The following is a 12,279-nucleotide window of genomic DNA, read 5'->3' as shown; positions in this document are numbered from 1 at the left end:
AATTAAACGTAGAGACTGGATAAACTGTTGGGTAGGAAACCTTGGTCAAATCGTTAATATTCATAACAGTTATAAAAGTAAAAGCTAGTTTGGTAATAAATTGGCCACTGAATAGGGTCAATTATGTAGGAAGCCTTGCCATGTTTCTCAGAACTCGGTAGTTTGGAATATTCTTTTTCTTAAGCAAATTATCTTATAATCCCTAACTGTTTTCTATTTTATCCTAAGAACTCAGATCCCTGCTTCAATGCTACGTTAAGAGAGAAATATTGTAGATTAACGTCGATAATGTTATATTTCACCCTTCATTTTTGCAATGGAGCCCACATTTTAGCTTTGTACGTAGAATAGTTAATTCTACTTCATCATTAATTCTCGAGACAAAATGTCAAAATCTGACAGAGGAATCTTTCGAGACGACAATTTAGGGCCACAATGGACTTGAGGCATGCTCAGCAATCGTCTTCTTTTAAATGTTCAAAATCTCAAATGGACCAAAGTTATGTCTAATCACATGTTACACAACCCACAAAATCGCAAATGTTTTAAAATTTCTTTCTATGGAATGCCCAAAATTAGTCCAGATATTCGGTCCTTAAATTCAAATGATGATTAATAATCTGACAAGTGTTATATTGAAGAAGAAAATTCACAGCAACCAAGAAACTTTTGTAGATTCGTGTGAATACTGACCTCCAAATGCAACATTTTGCTGCTGATCATGTTTGAATCCCCTTGGACGTCAATTGGGAAGCAAATTGCTGAACCTTCCGAATGTTCACAAAAGTTAAGAAAAATATCCAGTTTTACCAACTGTAATAAATCAATTTATTGACAAGTAGCAAATGGCAGAAGAGAATAAAGGATATTTCTTCTTCATAAATGGGATGATTAAGCATCAGCAAGTTATTATTGTTCACAATGGCTCTAACTAATAATTCTTTTGCTTCCTCGTGCTTCTTTCTCAGCATGTTACAAATCTGAAAGAAAAGAAAAAAAAACTGATTCAAAAATAAATCCACCGAATGTAATTTTTTTTCCTCATTCCAAGCTCTAATTATAATGAATGCTTGAATGGAAATGTTTAATTCATTTCCATCAAATATGTTGACAGATATGGATCGGAATTGTTGTAACTCGCAAGTGTATGAATCTATCATTTTGTTTATGTGCAAAGAATAATTTGATTTCCTCACCGAAACACATGCAATGTATCTTTAGGAACAAGAATGGCCCTGTTTAAAAGATGCACGTTTCCTCAAAAATTCTGATGTGTAAAATATAGTACATGCAGTTTTTGTTAAGATGGCTAACAAATATTTCATGCTATTTTATTCAGGAAATACAATAGCCCATTTTCAATTTTCAGACAACCACCAAATTTCTGGGCAACCATAAAATTGACATACAAAAAATATGGTAGAATTTTGAATCACTCACATCTTCAAGTTCCTTCATACATGCTTCTGCCTTTCCAACATTGCTGTTATTTTCCATGAGTATAGGATCAGTTACTTCGATTTCTTTCACTTTAATCTCTGATGAACTTTCAAGTCCAAAGCTTGGGTGCTGACAGATTAAATTGGCCGGCTTACTCTGTACCTAATTTCCATGAAAGTAAAACTGAGTAATGTCTGAAAAGAAACTGGTATTACACAGTCACGGTTAAATACGTATCTCCAAGTATCCTTACATTATATCATTCATCCTCAAATATATGAAAACAGGCCGTATAAAATTATGCCTAAAATGTACCTGCTCAATAACTTCTTCCAAGGATTCCTTGGAGTTTCTGCAGATGTTCAGAACTGTGTTACTTGTCTAGAAGAACCAACAAAAGAAAAAGAACTACCCCGTAACAAAGAAAATATATAGAACAATTAATTTGTTCATTATGACCTGCTAGGAGACTGAGAGAGGCGCTTTAAGGACCTCAACGAGGTCATACCTGCTTCTAGACCCTGCACAATTGCATTATTCGAAGAATTTCAATAAGGGATTAACTTCTTCAACACATAAGGTACAAAATCTTATTTAGAAGGTTAGAGTACTGCAATCATGAACTTCTTTTGACAGTTGACATTATTTGTCTTTTGAGTTTCTTTCCTTTGGGGAAAAAAATGATTTGTTATGCCATTGAGGGTGAGTACCAAGGGGAAGAACTATGCACCAAACGTAGCAGACAATAGTAATCATAAGATATACCAAATCAATTAAAAAAGGTAAAAGAATATAGTAAGAAAATGCATACGTAGATGTGAAAGTTAAAAAGAAATCCAACATAGGGCTTCTGGTGTCAAATCATTTGAGTCATAACTCCTATTTTATCCGTTAAAAAGCAGAAAAATAAGGGTCCCACCTCAATAGTTTTCCTCTTCAAGAGTGGTGTCAAAGGCTTTTGATTGCCACCGCTATCAGTAAGATGGTGATCTTTTGATGCTTTAGCGCCCTGAATCTCCAAACTTTGTTCAGAGCTTACTTTGGAGTTTGCTTCTTTTTGGTGTATGTTAGCTGGTAGCACCTTGCTAGCTTCAATTTTCCTAAGATAACAAATAAAGCCCACTCAAAGTCCCTTCATGATTTCGAAGGGAGCAGCAGATAGAATAAAGAACACAGCATCACACCTTAAAGATTTCAAGCTAGAGAGAGGTGGAGTTATCTTGCAAGCTTTAACAGAAGCAAGTTTACTTCCATCTATGGAACTCATCCTTGATTTTTGAGAAGATTCCTTGGCTGACACTTCAGCTTGAGAATTTACAGACATCTGTGTAGCATTTCTAGTTGTCTTCTCAGCTAAGCAGGAAGGGTTAAGTTGAGAACTACAAAACACCACAGATAGCAGCAGATCATGCACAATAATTCTGCAGGATGTCTTGAAAGCTCAAAGTAGAGAATTTAACTAAGCTTTATTTACCCTAGCATTAACATAGAGAAAATCAAGATAATAAATGCATGGTGAGGACCATGAAAATTATCTATCAAGAAAGATCACAATTGAATATAAAATATTCAGAGTTTTTCCCTTCTTTAATGCATTGGTGAAAGATCAGGCGGAGATATATATCAGAAGTCTGAACCACGTAGACAAGATTCCATATCATATGAAGATTTACAAACTCTTCCAATATGCTAATTCTTTATTGACCAAATTCTTCGATTAATTTCTTTTGCTTGAAAATATCATTTCTTTTGATTATATTTAACCAAAAGCATAGGCAAATTCGATCTGTTTCATTCACAGTGCTGTAGGTTAGCACATACTCTCCTATCATCAAAATATTTTCTGGAATTTTCAGTATACTACCACCAAAGACGGTTATATCACAAAAGGAAAAATAGCTCCTTACTTCAATATACTAACATCCTTAGCCGACGTTCTAGTTCCTGGAAATATAGCCTTGCTTTTATTTACTTCTTGGTGAAACAACTGCTCATTTCCAGTTAACCTGCCTGCACTTGGCGTAACAGACGATGTTCCCTCCCTGTTCATGATTCAGAAGTGACAGTAACATTCATTACTGGCATGTAGCAACCTAACTTTTGCAAATAGAAAGTAAATACATGTATAACATAAGTCAAGGAACATATATATCACCTCATATTGCAACCACTTTTAAGACCATCTTTGCTATCAAGCAATGGTCTCATTAGTTTGCTGGAAGCCGGGAGTAAATCAATTGCCAATTTGCTACCATAGCTCGTGCTATTTGATCTGAAGCCCTTCCCAATTTAAAGATATCTATAAAAAACACTGACCATTTAAAAGATAATAAATAATTGCTTTAGCAAGCATAACGCACCGTGCCTGAGTTATGGATCTCAGGTTCATATCACCATTTCTTTGGCAGCCAAAAGTAATACTCTTTGCCCCAGCTGTTGATGCATGATGTTTTATGGAGCTTTTATCCTCTGGCCTGCTGATTATATTTGACTGTGTGCCTTGGAGTTCTTTGTCTTTCATCAGCTTGGTTTTATAATCTAGGGATTTACTGTATCAAGTGTGTAAGAATTGTGAAAAATGCTGCTTACCTATAAAAGCTATAACCATTTTAATTCCAAGTCCTTGTGAGTCCGACAGAGTAGGAGTTTTACCAAAGCTAACAACACAAAAAGAAATGAATGGGTATAGACATGATAGTAAAATGATATAATCTCGACCTGCTTGTTGGAGCCAACTGACACTCCAAACTTGAATTTTGCTTTTCTATGATGTCATTGTCACATGAAGTCTCCATTGGGGCATCACTTTTAGCAGTATCTTCAAGGCTTTTGTCACTCTTTTCAGGTTGAGGGTCATTTGTTACACCTTGGGTACTGCTACCTAGATTTTCTCCAACGGTATTATCTGACCCAGTGCTGTGCACCAGGGATGAATGCTCTAAATGTAAGTCAACTCCATCAGAATCCATATATATTGCCTCATCATTAACCTTTGGTTTTTCACCTGAAACATTAACCTCTTCTGGGATAATGTCTTTCTCTGGATCACTCTGACCTACTAACTGGGAAGACTCTTTAATGGTAACTTGTACAGGCATTGATTCTGTCGACTTTGTCATCTCACACAAGTATTTTTCTTTATCCATTTCTTCTGTCTCTGCAATTTTATTTATATCTGAAGCGTGGTTCACAATTGAAACGTCCATGGAACCCAAGGATGACAATTTGGATGTAGAACTACCTAGTCCAGAATCTAGATTCCCTAGGTTACCAACTGAAGTCTCAATTTTCAATTTTTCCAGTCTCTCTGATGCCTGTGGTTTTATAGCCATGCTATCAGTAGATGCATGAGCATTTTCATCATTGCTAGCTTTAGGCATTTTAGCACCTGCATTGTCACTTTCTTCTGCTGTAACTACTTTTTCCCTAAGGTTCTTGTTGGAAGAAGCATCTCTTTTTATTAAGCTTGGATCAAGATTGAAGTTATCCAACCTATGTCAATAGAAGACGTGTAAATATGATAATACATTTGAACCTTCAAAACACTCACACTACCATAGCTGAAGCCAACAATAACATTGTTCCACATTAGATGATTATTGTCTTGAGTACCTTGCTACTTACTCATTAAAATCAAAGCTGAAATTAAATGCATCTTGTTTTCCTGCTTTTCCACCACCAGAAGATTCTCCTTTTTTGTCCTTAGACTGGGAAGACTTTTTGGGTGTGCATGCAAAATCAAGGTCAGACATGTCCATCTTAAATGATGATATGTTTTCGAAATCACCGTCCAAATTAAAATTCATGTCCCTACAGCAAGAGAGTATTTCTTAGAAATAAATAGGTGCTACTAATTCACAGTTGCATATATGTATATCCTGCCTTTAGTGAAATAAAAAAATTTAATGTATCATATAACCCTTTCTCTAGTATAAGTGTAACATCTTATCAGTCAACTGGAACATTTAAAATGAAGGATGTTTCAGAATGAAACCAATAACAGCATCCTTTGACTTCATAGTTCCCTTTGCCAAAATCAAACTCTAAAATTCAAGAAGACTCACAGTTTCTCAAAGTCAAATGTCTTTTTCTTCCCTTTAGGAATAGAGTCAAAGCCAAAATCCATTGTATCATCATCTGCCATTGACATGGTTTTCCATGAACTAAGAAATTCCTTTCCAATGTCATCATCTGTCGGAAATGAAAAATGTATAATGATAAAAGAAAACTCATGTAACATAATATCTCTAAGAATCTTGCATTGATAATATAATAGGTTAGATCCTTAATGAAGTGCAAAAAGCTGCGTATGGAAACAGTGAAGAACTTAAGTCCTATACATCAGAACTATTATTGAATCTGATGAACTCTATCTTGCTTTGTATATTCTACCCATGTTCACTTCATATCCTTGGCAACTGATCAAATGCAATGGTGATATCTGTTGCAGTACTATTTTGTATGCAGAAACCTGATATATTTTTTCTTAATTTGAAATAGAAAAATACTTAGAAGAATTGAGTTCATTGAATTGATATGCTTCCTTAAATTTTATGAACTATCAACAAACACACTAATTTTAAACAGAGTTTACTAGTAAATATGACAAGTAAATGTAATTAATTCCTAGATCATTTATTTCATCCTCTTATTCTAATATTGTTTCAATTTCCATATAAAAATACTAGGAAGAGTTCACTTATATTACCTAGCAATGAACCTTTATCTTTTGAATCTGCAGATGATGATTCCTTGTTCTGTTCTGCCATTGCTTGAGGCTGGCAAAAATTCTGAATAACAAAAAAGGTAACAAAAGTGTTTGTCAAATCCAACAACCTTAAGACAGACTGCAAGCCGTTAGCTATCATAGATGCTTCACATGGGAAGAATGTAAAAATAAATGAAAACATCCAGGTGGAAATATCTGGCCAATAATAAACCAAGTGCTTCAGCCCTCCAATGATGAAAACAAAGAATAACAAACTAGCTATTCGTCAAGCAAATACAAATCATTACCAACAACTAACAGTGAATAATAGGCCAGAGAGAACAGCAAATTAGGATATCCTACGGACTTAGGATGAATTAAACAAAGAAAATAAAGTTGACCATTTCACCATATGAACCATCTTTGAACGATGTCCATCACTCTTTTGGTTAATCCTCCCAAATTAGACATAACAAGATATAACAATTGAGAGTTGACATTATAGAGAAAATAGTTTCATATTTACAGTTTTCACATTACTGCAAAGTATCCTAGTCGTAGTCAAAAGCATATTATGAACAAGCTAACTACAGATATCGTACTATGGAAAGCTAACAGGGAAGTGGTAAATGGCGTCAAAAAAGTCCAAAAACCACTTCCTTAGCATCCTGTAGTGAAATACCATTATACCATAAACTATTGCATAAAATATAATAATACATTGAGAAATCAATTAACGTTGGCGATCCATGAAAATTCTGACTAAAAGTCAAATTGATTAGGCAGTGAAAATAACCAAAGGAATTCAAAATTCGTCAAAAAGAGAAAGGAACTAGCAATAGCAATAAATCAAGCGCAAGTGAAGTTGTGACTAGTGAATCTACCGGCATTGGCATAACTCCACGGACACCAAAACTAACAAAATTTATGAAAATTGTAAACAGAAAACACGAAATTTGTGAGAATCGAAGAGATCAATTCACAGCAGAAAATATATGCGTTATTGACAGATCGAGGAAAGCTAGGTGACAAAGCGGAAACGGAAGCGTTAAGATACGAAACCTGTGAGAAAGCAGAGATTTGCAATTTGCGTAACAGAGTGAGAGTGACGATCGACAGCAAGAGAGAATTCGTTCGGTTACTGTGATGAGAATAGAGATGCGAGAAAATGTAGCGTTTTGATCGAAAGAAAATGAACGCGGCCACACGGGAAGCTTCACAGTGTTAAGAGTGAAGACCGAAGAGGAAAAACATGGAAACTGAACTGTTCATTCGAATTAGCATTAAATATGAACGGCTTCTAAGTCTTTGCTACGGGAAGGCGGGAGAAAAAGAGGTAAAATAAATGACATATATAAAATTGTGGTAAAAACTCGTGTAATTAATTTTATTTTTTTTGTAAAGTTGATAGTTAAAAATGGTTAAATAATTTGATTGATTTAATTAAATTTTAAATTTTTATCTAGTAGCTCTTAGTTATTAATTTCATATGAAGTTGATTGTACTTGAATTTCTATCTAAAATTATAAACTAGTATCAAATTTTATTTGTCTAAATGATTAAGATAAACTATTATTTTAATTTTTAATATTTAGATCAAATTTTAATTTAATCTCTAACATTTTAAACATTTTATTTTAATTTCTAAAATTTTTAAACATTTTATTTTAATATAAACAAAGATAAATGTAAAAGAAAGTCACACATACTATTTAATATGTTATTTATTGAAATCTCACGTAATGAAAAATGGTGTCAGCACGAATCCAGAAAGCTTTTCCTTGGAGAACATGAAAAGCTAGCATTTTGGAAAGCAACGGCGTTCACGGGTGCGACGACGGCGTTCATGGCTGCGGAGCCGGCTGTCGGAGACTTCCAACAACAAGAAACAAAATAGATGGGGTTTTTCATTGTTGGGAGGTGGAAGTCCAATAGATGACTGGAACAGTGAATAATGTGAGCCCTTATAAACATTTTAGGTAGCCTATTTTTTAAGCCTAACGTATACAATGTCGGCATTCAACTTTTTTTTTGTTAGAGAACCGGGCTGAAAAAGCCTATGGAGAGAGAACTACAGAGTTCTAATAGAACGGGGAACTAAAACCCCTCTACAATCATCATCCAAGATAATTCTTAAACTAGTTTAGGACAGATCTATAAAGTGATATCCCATCTCCTGCTCCAGATCTTTCCTGGCTAACCAATCAGCTGCCTTGTTTCCTTCCCTGAAAACGTGTAGGATTCTCACTTGCCAATCTTTGCTTAGCCAAAACTTAATATTCCTTATGAGACTGTTGAAATGAGAAGACTTTTCATTTTTCCTCCCAATACTATCAATTACTGCCTTTGAATCAGACTCCAATATAACTCTCCTGCAGCCTAACTCCCAAATAGTTTGAAGCCCATGGAGCACCACCGATAATTCCGCCTGAAAAGCTGTATAATTTCCTAAGTTTGCACAAAAACCAGCCACCCAACGACCTAATTCATTTCTAATTACCCCACCACAAGATGCTAGACCCAGGTTTCCGATAGAGGACTCATCTGTATTGATCTTAAGCCAACCAGCATCAGGAGGTTCCCATCCTATGCTCACATTCGTCACCTTAGGGACCAGTCTCATCAAATTTCTTCTTTTAAAGGATTCTTCTATCAACTTGATCTAGGATTCAAATAACCGGCCAAGGTGAATTGGGTGTGTTGGGACGACTATTAAAAATTTTATGATTTCTCCATCTCCATAACCATCAACAAGTGATTATGAACTTGGTTATCCAAGAAGTTTGGTTATTGCGGCCGATTTCAGAGGTTATGTTCCATCTGATCCAGACCTCGAAGGGAGCTCTAAAAAATTCCTGGAGATAGGAAGGGTGGATGATCGAAGACCATACTCTAGAAGCTGAGGGGCAATCTCTTAAAATGTGAATTTGAGTTTCCTCAATCCCGTAGCATCTATGACAGTAAGGAGATGCCCAAAAAATTCTAGACCTTCTTTGCACTGTCATCAACTTCTTGTGCACTGCCATCCACATGAAGCACTTGATTTTCTGAGGACCCTTTCATCCCCATATAATGGCCCACACCGCATCCTGGGGTTCATTGATGTTGGCTAGCTTATAGTAACCACTTGCGACTGAATACTCTCCACTGTTGGTTAGTTTCCATATGATTTTATCCTCTCCTAATTCACGCATATGGGGATGTACTGCTCTAATTTTTCTGACAATATCCTCTGGAAGGAATTTTAGAAGAAGAACCCAGTCCCAATCCTGGTCTTGCATGGTAGCTTCTGCTATTGTGAGATTTCTCATGTGCGAAGGGATTGCGATCAAGGCTTTCTGTTCCAATTCCCTCTCTCCTTCCACCCACTCATCTCTCCACAATTTGATCTTCACTCCATCCCCAATCGAAAAGGAAATATTTTGGGTGAAAAAAACTCCAGCATTTCGAGAGGCTTTTCCAGAACCCCGAGTCCATCGATTTGCATTCAACTGAATGGATGAAATTGTGTCCCCTACCATATTTTTCATAGAGAGCTTTAGCCATAATATATCCTTCTCTGTGATTAGTCTCCACCAAATCTTGCCTATGAAGTCTTCGTTCATCAAAATCAGGTTACGAAACCCCAATCCTCCTAACTTTTTTGGTTTACATAAAGTGCTCTACCCTATATTATGGTGTTTACGTTCTCCTTGTTTTTCTCCCCAGATGAACTGTCTCTGCATCTTTTCCACCTCACGACACACACCTTTGGGGAGCTGGTAGTGCATCATACAATAATTTAAGGAGGGTGAGATAACAGATTGAGCCAAAGTTACTCTTCCTACAAAGATAAGACAATTTGCCTTCCAACCACTCAATTTATTTTTCAATCTTTCTATTGCTCCCTTGAAGTTCTCTTTCTTTATCTTCCCATTGGTTATCATTGCCCCTAAGTATTTTTCGAGACTGGGCATGTCTTTAAAACCACTTATTCTTGCAATGTTTTTCCTCAGGCTTTGCTGAACATTCTTTGAAAAAATCACTGAGGTCTTCGCTGCATTAACCTTTAACTCTGAGGCCTGGCAGAACTGCTCTAAGGTGTGAAAGAATTTGTTCAATTGATTCTTGGATGCCTCAACAAATAGAAGCACATCATCTGCAAAGAGCAGATAGGAGATAGAGGGCCTATCCTTCCCTGCCCTTAAGGGTATCCAATTCCTAGCAATAACTTCTCCTTTAATAAGGTGAGAAAATTTCTCCATTGCAATGACAAATAGTGATGAGTTTGGAAAACTCTAAATTAATATTTATGATGACTAAACATTATTAAAATAGTTAATTACAAAATTATTAATTTGATTCTCATTTAACATATATTAATTAATAATTTTGTGTTGCAGGTTTTATTTGGGCCGAAATAAAAAGAGAGATCTCAAGCCCAATAAATTAAAATTCAGCCCTATGTAATTCCTGTTATATGAATGTTGGCTGAAAAAGTTTTATTATTTGGGCCAAATTGATTCATTATTATTATAAGCCCAAGTTGAATATGCTTTCCTACTTGCTCAATGCATGATCCAAAATTTTATCAGAAAAGCAAATGTTATTATTGGGCCAGATTAAAAGATGTTGCTACCTAGCCCAATCTTAATTTTTGATGAATGTTTCCAAACTTGGTCCGAAACCAAGTTGAAGAGAAAGCAAATGTATTGCTTCTAGCTTCCAACGGAATCCACTTCTAGTGGAATTCAAATTTTGTTAAAATGAAGTTATTACATGCATTGGAAACATGAGAGAGAATTTGACATTGATTTGATTGAAGGCATCATTGCTTCACGCTATTCTACAAGGGAAGTAAAAGCAATCTCATTTCAATTAATATGATTCATTTAGTTGCTTTTGTTCTAGCCCTTTCTTCTCTCTCATCTCTCTCTCTCTCTTTTTCGGTCATTAACCAGAAAACAATGGAAGCCACGGAAGCCACACCTACTCACCGAAAAGGAGATGGAGAACGTCTCAAGACCATCATGATGATGGCAAGAAAACATAACAAAATAAAAGTATGTTGTGGTTGAGATTTTCACCAAAAATGGTAAGATTTGGTGAGGTAATCTCGAGCTCCTCATACCCAAAAAGAAAGTAGGAGATTCGGCCAGCAAAGAAGAGATCTTTGGAGGCATGGCTTGTCTCTGATTCTACTCAACCACCACAGGAAGTAGCTAGAGTGGCGAAGTGATGGAAGAGACAGAGATTGGAGCAGATGAAGCCATCATCATCATGAAGCATCAAGGGCCAGAAATCCATCTTGGAGAGCAAGCCAAGGATGGAGCGCTCGGATTGATGAAGAGTGATGACCAAAGAAGAACTAGAGGTATTTGCATGTTGGATTTTGCATGAGTTATCTCTTCTCTCTGTGTGGCTGAACCGGATCTGTTTTGAAGGAATTAGAAGTAAGCAGTGAGAGTGCAAGGCACAGGATTCTCATAGCTACCTAAGCTTACAGATTTTCTTCTCCTTCAATGTATTCTGTTTAGTATTTTTCTGTTTAATTTTGTCATGTCTTGAGTCTCATGGAAAAAGGCAAACATTGAGGTTTGTATGGAAAAGCCATAGAGCGGAAAAAGGTAAAAAAGTGCAAAATTAAAAGAAAAAGTCATAGATGTCCTTAGAATTCCTTTGTTCATCTATGTTGTGTTTCATGATTCTGTGGGAATCCCCTTGTAAGTTGGGTTAGCACTTTACAGTTTGTAATCAGATTGATTATAGTGAAATTCCATCATAGTTGTGATGGAGACTGGATGTAGGCTGCATTGTACTTAGCAGCTGAACCAGGATATATCTGGGTGTAATATTCTTTCTCTACTACTCCATTTCTGTTTCTACTGAACAGGAGCTAAAACCAAAAATATCTCGTGCCAAGTGACGAGACAAAAGTAAAAAGTCTCGTGGCTAGGGACGAGACAAAAACAGAAAAGTCTCCTCCAAGATCAGAAAGTGTAATCAAGCAAAAAGGGGCTAAGATTCAACCCCCCCTTCTCTTAGCCACTAAAACCATCAATTGGTATCAGAGCTTGGTCTCAAAGAGATCAAGCTTTGCAGCTTGGAGAAAAGATCCTCATGGCAGAAAGCAGTGGCTCAAATCTGGTGTC

General features: G+C 36.0%; 1 protein-coding gene across 5 annotated transcripts; it reads right to left on the bottom strand.

Moving 5' to 3' along the window:
* Positions 1-459: 459 nt before the first annotated feature.
* Positions 460-7,373, bottom strand: LOC107480737 (uncharacterized protein At4g18490). 5 transcript variants are annotated; one of them, XM_016100898.3, is made up of 15 exons: positions 7,211-7,373; positions 6,149-6,230; positions 5,505-5,631; positions 5,065-5,250; positions 4,159-4,932; positions 3,801-3,989; positions 3,596-3,712; positions 3,348-3,482; positions 2,625-2,819; positions 2,360-2,540; positions 1,900-1,961; positions 1,756-1,792; positions 1,441-1,602; positions 870-980; positions 460-776 (listed from the first exon to the last, which is right to left on the bottom strand). In XM_016100898.3, the coding sequence occupies exons 2-15, from the start codon at positions 6,207-6,209 to the stop codon at positions 720-722; spliced, it is 2,394 nt and encodes a 797-aa protein (XP_015956384.2). In that variant the 5' UTR covers positions 6,210-6,230; positions 7,211-7,373; the 3' UTR covers positions 460-719. The 5 variants fall into 5 exon arrangements, with proteins under 5 accessions (XP_015956384.2, XP_052115548.1, XP_020994709.1 ...); XM_052259588.1 differs by lacking the exon at positions 5,065-5,250; XM_021139050.2 differs by lacking the exons at positions 460-776; positions 870-980 and having other exon boundaries at positions 1,458-1,602; positions 1,694-1,792.
* Between the last annotated feature and the right edge of the window lie 4,906 nt (positions 7,374-12,279).

The sequence above is a fragment of the Arachis duranensis genome, chromosome 3, assembly GCF_000817695.3.
Source record: "Arachis duranensis cultivar V14167 chromosome 3, aradu.V14167.gnm2.J7QH, whole genome shotgun sequence".
In the NCBI taxonomy this organism is placed as follows: domain Eukaryota; kingdom Viridiplantae; phylum Streptophyta; class Magnoliopsida; order Fabales; family Fabaceae; genus Arachis; species Arachis duranensis.
Note: the sequence above shows the minus strand (reverse complement) of the source record. Positions and strands in the feature narration are given on the sequence as shown.